We start from the raw sequence: 8,421 nt of genomic DNA, 5'->3' as shown, positions 1-8,421 counted from the left end.
GCTAAGACATGAAAAGAAATCTCCTTTAGAAGGAATGTAGCAAAAGTTCAAAGGTTGCTTAGCATTGTCTTGGATAGGGAAGAAGTAGAGGGTGAAAACCAAAAGAACGAGTCTCTGGTGAAATATTTTTATATTTTGCATCTTTTATATTTTAAAATTTAAACATCTTGAATATCATTTTTTCACATGTATTCCTCTCACCTTTCTTCAACAGGCACCTAGGTTCCCCCCCTTGAAGGCAACCAGAGCTCCCAGTTTTTTGTTACTCATTCTGACGATATTTAACACATAAGGAATAAGAATGTTTATTCATTTTTTTCATCTATACAAATGGTAGTACATCAGTCATGATCTTCCTGCTTTGTTTTTTCACATGAAGTGTTCAGGTAGTATATAGATCACTTTGCCATTCTTTCTTTCTTTTTAAATATTTTTTATTTTTTTAATGTATTTTTTGTATATTGTATTTTTTGTAATGTATTTTTTAATTTTATTTTTTTAATATAATGTATTATTAGCCCCAGGGTACAGGTCTGTGAATCACCAGGTTTATACACTTCACAGCACTCACCATAGCACATATCCTCCTCAATGTCCATAACCCCACTACTCTCTCCCTGCCCCCTTCCACACTCCCCAGCATCCTCAGTTTGTTTTGTGAGATTAAGAGTCTCTTATGATTTGTTTCCCTCCCGATCCCATCTGGTTTCATTTATTCTTTTCCTACCCCCAACCCTCCCATGTTGCATCTCCACTTCCTCATATCAGGGAGATCATATGATAGTTGTCTTTCTCTGATTGACTAATTTTGCTAAGCATAATATCCTGTAGTTCCATCCACATTGTCTCAAATGGCAGGATTTCATTTCTTTTGATGGCTGCATAGTATTCCATTGTGTGTGTGTGTGTGTGTGTGTGTGTGTGTGTGTGTGTGTGTGTGTATCACATCTTCTTTATCCATTCGTCTGTTGATGGACATCTAGGTTCTTTCCATAGTTTGGCTATTGTGGACATTGCTGCTATAAACATTCAGGTGCACGTGTCCCTTGGGATCACTGTATTTGTATCTTTAGGGTAAATACCCAGTAGTGCAATTGCTGGGTCCTAGGGTAGCTCTATTTTCAGCTTTTTGAGGAAACTCCATGCTGTTTTCCAGAGTGGCTGCACCAGCTTGCATTCCCACCAACAATGTAAGAGGGTTCCCTTTTCTTCGCATCTTCACCAGCATCTGTCATTCCTGACTTGTTAATTTTAGCCATTCTGACTGGTGGGAGGTGATATCTCATTGTGGTTTTGATTTGTATTTCGCTGATGCTTAGTGATGTGGAGCACTTTTTCATGTGTCTGTTGGCCATATGGATGTCTTTCTTGAAGAAGTGTCTGTTCATGCCCTCTGCCCATTTCTTTATTGGATTATTTGTTCTTTGGGTGTTAAGTTTGCTAAGCTCTTTGTAGATTTTGGATACTAGCCCTTTATCTGATTATGTCGTTTGCAAATATCTTCTCCCATTCTGTCAGTTGTCTTTTGGTTTTGTTATGGTAGCATTGTATTTCATTTATGAAGGTATTATAATTTATTAAATCAGTTTTCCACTGCTGGATATTTATTTTGCTTTTAGTCTTTTGAGATTATGTATGATACTGCAATGAATAAGCCTGTTCATACATAATTTCACATGTGTGAGTGTTTTCTGTAGAATAAATTCCTTCAGAAATAGAGTAGCTGGATCAAAGAGTATACATTTGTTCATAATATTTATTAGATAATGCCAGCTTCACCTTCCATAGAGATTATAGCATTTTACACATCTACCAGCAATATGTGAATGTTTAGTCTTTCCCCAATTTTATTAATGCGGTGATGCACAGGATACACAAATACATAAATACATACATAGCAATATGTATCTATGTATATAGACACCTGTGTATTTATCTTTAATCTTGGTCAGTATGATAGGTGAAAAAGTTTCTCTAGGTTTTTTTTTCTTTTTCAAATTTTAATTTAAATTCTAGTTAGTTAACATATAGTTTAATACTGGTTTCAGGAGTAGAATTTAATGATTCATTACTTACATATAATACCCAGTGGTCATCCCAAGTGCCCTCCTAAATACCCATCACCAATTTAGCCCATCCCCCACCCACCTCCCCTCCCTATGTGATTTTTTAAAAATTTCTTGTTATTAACATATAATGTATTATTAACCCCAGGGGTACAGGTCTGTGAATCAGCAGGTTTATACACTTCACAGCACTCTATGTGATTTCTTTTTAAAAAGATTTTATTTATTTATTTGACAGCGAGAGAGACAGTAAGAGAGGGAACACAAGCAGTGGGAGTAGGAGAGGGAGAAGCAGGCTCTCTGTGGAGCAGGGAGCCTGACGCAGGGCTCTATCCCAGGACCCTCGGATCATGACCTGAGCTGAAGACAGGTGCTTAACATGACTGAGCCACCCAGGTGCCCGTCTCTATGTGATTTTTCATTTGTATTTCCCTTATTGTAAGTGGGATTGAGCAGCTCTTCAGATGTTTAAGGCTATTGGTATTTCCTTTTCTTTTTTTAAAAATTAATTAATTAATTAATTAGACAGAGATCACAAGTAGGCAGAGAGGCAGGCAGAGAGAGAGAGAGAGGGAGAAGCAGACTCCCTGCTGAGCACAGAGCCCGATGCCATGCTTGATCCCAGGACCCTGAGATCATGACCTGAGCTGAAGGCAGAGGCTTTAACCTACTGAGCCACCCAGGTGCCACGGTATCTCCTTTTCTATAAGAAAAAAATATAGAAATCATGTAGAAAAATCATAGAAAATTTTCTGTATTGTCTATATTTATGTTTTTATGTTTTTCTACTGTGGTTAGCCTTTATACATTGATTTTATGTAATATGAATTTCACATATTTTTCCTAGTTTGTCTTTCTTCTTTGACTTTGCTTATGTCATTTTTGCCATGCAGCTGTTTACTTTTGATATAGTCAAATTTATTAATCTCTTCTTTTATGACTTCTGGGTTGGTGTCATACTTTGAAAGACTGTTCCAGTTATAACTTTGAATAAACATTGCTTTATAATTTCTTCTGTTCAAAGTTTCATGTTTTATATTTTCAAATATTTAATCCATCAGGATACCAAGATATGAGGTTTAAATGTTTTTAAATCTGATGTGACCATAACTTAGCACCACTTACTAAGCAATGCATTTTTCCCCCTTCTGATTTAAGATACCACCTTTTCATATACTAAATCTCCTTATGTATTTGGGTCTATTTCTGGACTTGCTTTTTCAAATTCATTGATGATTTTTCACTCATGAATGCCACAATTATCAATATATAGTACTAACTTGCTATTAATGGTTATCAAGTCCAAGCCTACCTCACTAGATTATGGCAATGTGCTTGTGAACACAAACATCTGTGTAGCCAAACCATAAATCTATACTTGATTCTCTGCCATACATGGCAGAAGCTGAAACTGGCATGGAAAAGAATGCAGTAGGCAAGTCTGGAATGGCATATAAGTCTGGCTAAGCTTGTTGTGCCTCCTATAAAGTTCTGATAAATTAGTTACAACAGAAGCAACTGGGGGAAAGAGCTGTTTAATCACCAGGAGTCTGTTGTTAATCTCCAGGAACTGTCTTCCCATACACAGGACTGTTAAAAGTGTTTGTGGGGATTACAAGGCTCCCTTCAGCTATCACCTTCATCAGAGCAGCCTGAACTGGAATTCAGTATGCTTAGAGTTTACTACCTATGAGGGCTTGAGCAATTCCAGTGGTACATATTTAACAAAGACAAATAAAACTGGATGAAAGACAGACTTAGTCCATGCTCTATTCACTTTAAATCTATCACAGCTCTGTGTTCAGTAAAGTTGGTGGGACCACAACCACACTTTCCCATTCATAACTGTTTCTACCTTGGTTTTCTCTGCTGCGGTATCTCTGGTATTACTTCTGGATTTTTTTTTAGAGCAATGCAACTCTCTCTCATGGAAATTACTGAACATTGAGTGCCTCTCTGTAGTAATCCTAAGAAGTTTGGCATGCTGCCTTTGACTACTTCACCCAAATCCTTGCATAGGTCTTCAGGCATAGGGTACTGCTCCTTGCTATTATGAGCCCTGTGTATTAAGTTATTCCTTGTTGCTTTCCCTAAAAGTTCTGTCCACACTTTTGTAAATACTCCTTTTATTACACAGATTCAGACTGCTATCTTGTTCCTGCTGTGACGCAGTTCTTGTTATAAAAACAGGAATTTTTAAGCCTCCTATACTTAAGTGCTGAAAAGGCAGTATAAAACTTACACTCTTTGATTCAGGTCTACTAATTTAGCATAACATTAAAACAAGAGCCTGCATCCTATAATTAGTAGTTATCAAAGAGGAACATATGGGAGGATAAAAGATTTGTTAATTCTGGTGTGTGAATAGACAGGGCTGTATTCTGTAGAACATTCCAGAGTAAGTTGAAGCTGAAAATGTTTACCAGACATTTCTATGATATGCAAAGAATGTGATATGTAACCTGTGTTGGGGTGAACCCCATTTTATATAAACTCCTATCTGGTTTGTCTCTTACTACTTCTCTTTTAATGTTAGAGATAATAACCCTCAATTGTGCTTGTTAAATTTTTGGGAAATATAACTCAGCTAATAGATGAAACTGATATATGTACAATTTGAATTTAAAATGTTTTTGCTGTACTTCAGAACCAAAATGTATACACCCTTATCTTTCTATAAACATTATATTGTTATATATATCGTGACACATTTTATTACCTAAGGAGGATCATTCTTACCTGAGTCTGGATGCTAAGAAAACTGAGTCTCAAAGAAATATCCTGTAAATATTCTTTTAAGTAAAACCAGGCAAGGTAATAAAGGGCCAAAGTGGGAGGGAAAAAACCGTCAAGAAGATGAGAATCTTCGGGAACATGAGAATTTTCATGAGACTCAAAAAATATGGAGTTTTGCTGTGAATTGTGTAAGACTGATGATTCACAGACCTGTACCCCTGAAACAAATAGTACATTATATGTTAATAAAAAATACAGAGTTTTGGTCTAGAAATTCTAAAATTTTGAGCATCTGTTAATGAAACGTTTTTAAATTTTTATGGAAAAGTTGCCATGGACTTCATAGATTTTCAGAAATTTGGATTTAGAAGGTATAATTAATATTCTAAAAGAGAGTTTTTATGCTTAGAGAGGAGAGGAGAAAGTGTCTGAGCTAGGTAGAACACCTGATATTTTCACAACCAATAAAGGAACTTACTAGAAGTCAAAATATAGTCAGGTGAAATTTACGTGACTTTATGATGTCATCTAACATACTTTTTTAAAAGGGACATTTGGGACATATACTAAAACTTAATTTTGAGGTATAAAGGATCGTGAAACAATTATGTAAACTTTCTTTGCTGTTTTATCAAAGACAGTAACAGTACTATCCTATGATAGTGTTCTAGTCCAGGGTAGTGTTTCAAGAAAAATAACCAAAAAGAATATTTGTTGAGAGCTTACATTATGTGTCCTATTCTGTGCTAACTGTATTACTGGATTATGTCTTTATATATTTGAAGAACATAGTGTATTGTCCCCATTTCTCAGAGAAAGCAAACTGAGGCTTGGAGAGATTAAGCAATTTTGTCCATGTCATACACCGAATGCCTAGTGCAGTCTTGATTCCATTGTAAGTAACTGTTCTTGAACATATTCTCCTGCATTTGAAACAAGATAGCCTTTGGTATGAGGTGATAGGTAAAGACATACACACACACACACACACACACAGAAATGCACATATGCATGCATCAGGAGAAATGGCTGTTTATTAAGAACATATGAAAACAATGTCATGTAAGAGCATCATGATCAGTGTATACATAGGATGAAGATATTGCTGGCCTGAAAATACATGCATTTGGGCCTGGGTTAAAAATCACTTGACAGTTGTTTTAATCTGTCATTTCCTAGAACTGAATGGAACTCTGAATGCCAAATCAGAAGATGAATAGTTGGCAGCTAAGGAGTCCATTCCATAGCTACTGGTTGGCTCTAATGCATTTTATGTGACTTATGAAGATATCCATATGTCACAAAGATTTTAGGCAGAGAGACTCAGCAACAGGAGGAGGCACAGCACATGGGGCGGGGGCAGGTGGAGATGACACAGGTAGGGCGATAGCAAGTGGTGTGGCAGGAGACCTGACCACAGACTGGGCGCAGGCAGCAGGAGGGGCAGCAGCAGGAGGGGCAGCAGCAGCTGGAGCCACAGCAGGAGGGGCGGCAGCAGCTAGAACCACAGCAGCTGGAGCCACCACAGCTGGATCCACAGCAGGAGGGGCGGCAGCAGCTAGAAATGCAGCAGCTGGGCCTGCAGCAGCTGGAACCACAGCAGGAGGGGCGGCAGCAGCTGGAACCACAGCAGCTGGGGCGGCAGCAAGTGGTTCTGCAGCATGTGGTCTGGCAGCAGGTGGGTTGGCAGCAACTGGAGCCACAGCAACTAGAACCACAGCAGGAGGGGCGACAGCAGCTGGAGATGCAGCAGCAGGGCTTGCAGCAGCCGGAGCCACAGCAGGAGTTGACCATGGTGTCAGAGGGTGGAGGTTCTGGGTGCGTTTCCAGGAAAGTCAAGGTCTTGAGTGTGGAAGTCTTGTGCCGTGGCCTCTTATATAATGCCCAAACAGGGTGATTTGTCAACATGTCTTCCTTATTGTTGTTTACCCAATATTTGAGTAATTATCAGATACAGTACTGTTTGACTAATTGTTTAAATGTGCTGGAAACAAATTTTCTTTTCTAGATGTGATCAATTCTATCTGGTTTGCTTTTCCTCCTGATTCACACCCTCTGGCATCTGTTGGACCACTCTCTCCTTCTTTTCCTCCACAGAGGGCTGTTGTGTGACAGGTAGTGTTTGCAATCACATTTCTTTCTGTCCCCTATCCCTTTGCAGGATGGGATTAGGGCAATTATATTTCTGCTTGTTCATTTCTTCCAATGATCAGTGGGGAGGAAATATGTGCATAGCGTGGCATGTGGGAAGTGGCATGAGACAAGAGGAAAAGGACCTCTATTATGGGTCATTTTTGAGGAATGAGGAGACAGCTCTACATGGTGTGACATTTCTGATCTCTTTGGCACTGGAATGGCTTTTCTTGGATGTCTCAAACTTTGGATCATGTTCTTTACTCTAAAACAATGGTAGGTAGTTATCTGTATGGTTCTTTTCACTACCATGTTCCATTGCTCAGAATTGTTACTTTGCTGTCATATATATTTGTGTTGTTTTCTCCAGCTGGTCTTTAGTTTCTGGAAGGTATAGCCTCATTTTTATTCCTCATCCCATTCTTGTTTTTTTTTTAATTAATCAATTAATTTTCAGTATAACAGAATTCATTGTTTTTGCACCACACCCAGTGTTCCATGCAATCCTTGCCCTCTCTAATACCCACCACCTGGTTCCCCCAACCTCTCTCTCCTCGCCGCTTCAAACCCCTCAGATTGTTTTTCAGAGTCCATCCTCATCCCATTTTTTTTAATAGTAAAAGAATTCTTATTTATTTATTTATTTATTTATTTATTTATTTATTTTCCAGCATAACAGTATTCATTATTTTTGCACCACACCCAGTGCTTCATGCAATCCGTGCCCTCTCTAATACCCACCACCTGGTTCTCCCAACCTCCCACCCCCCGCTGCTTCAAATCCCTCAGATTGTTTTTCAGAGTCCATAGTCTCTCATGGTTCACCTCTCCCCTTCCAGTTTCCCCCAACTCCCTTCTCCTAACTCATCCCATTCTTAATTAAAAATACTCTTCAACAGAGCAGAGAAAATGTTGGCTAATCACAATGTGTCTCTCCTCAGAACTTACCTCTGTATGAATTTTAGTCAATTTAACTTCATTTAGTTACTATTTCTACTTATCCTTTATTTAGTGATAGTCTAACTTGAACATGCATCATATCATCCAAAGAGCTTATTAATGTGGTTGGGACAATTCTCAGAGATTCTAACTACAGGGTGGAACCTAAGGTTTACCCAGATGATATTGACGCTGAAGGACCCAAGTACCCTTAGAGACCTATTCCTTTATTCTGTTCATTCAAGCTTTGAGGAAGTACCTCTATCAAATTCCTGCTTGTTTATAAGGCATATTTGTTGAGTGGATAATCTTGAGATACATATGTTGCCAGTAATTGGGGTTATACATGTGATTTAGAATTTGCTCCCCAGGAATTTACAGATAACTGTGACAATCACATACATGCATGTGTGTGTGTGCACATGAACACACATGCTTGCACATCAAAGGAGTGCAACATCAAAGGAGTATAATTTAACTAAAAGAGTGGTGTCTAAGATGAATTAGCCAAGGTGACAATTTGGCAAAGACACAGATTAATTTTTTT

The 8,421-nt window shown here is 38.3% G+C and overlaps 1 protein-coding gene across 1 annotated transcript; it reads right to left on the bottom strand.

Annotated features, from left to right (window-relative positions):
- Positions 1 to 6,125: 6,125 nt before the first annotated feature.
- On the bottom strand, positions 6,126 to 6,596 carry LOC132003306 (keratin-associated protein 4-6-like). Its single transcript, XM_059378653.1, has one exon. It carries the CDS (start codon positions 6,594 to 6,596, stop codon positions 6,126 to 6,128), a length of 471 nt encoding a protein of 156 aa, XP_059234636.1.
- Between the last annotated feature and the right edge of the window lie 1,825 nt (positions 6,597 to 8,421).

Source organism: Mustela nigripes, chromosome 16 (assembly GCF_022355385.1).
Source record: "Mustela nigripes isolate SB6536 chromosome 16, MUSNIG.SB6536, whole genome shotgun sequence".
Lineage (NCBI taxonomy): Eukaryota > Metazoa > Chordata > Mammalia > Carnivora > Mustelidae > Mustela > Mustela nigripes.
This window is presented reverse-complemented; position numbering and strand designations above follow the sequence as displayed.

Bases quoted from the DNA above. Each gene is read 5' to 3' on its own strand.
- LOC132003306 (XM_059378653.1), bottom strand. From the start codon at position 6,596: ATGGTCAACTCCTGCTGTGGCTCCGGCTGCTGCAAGCCCTGCTGCTGC.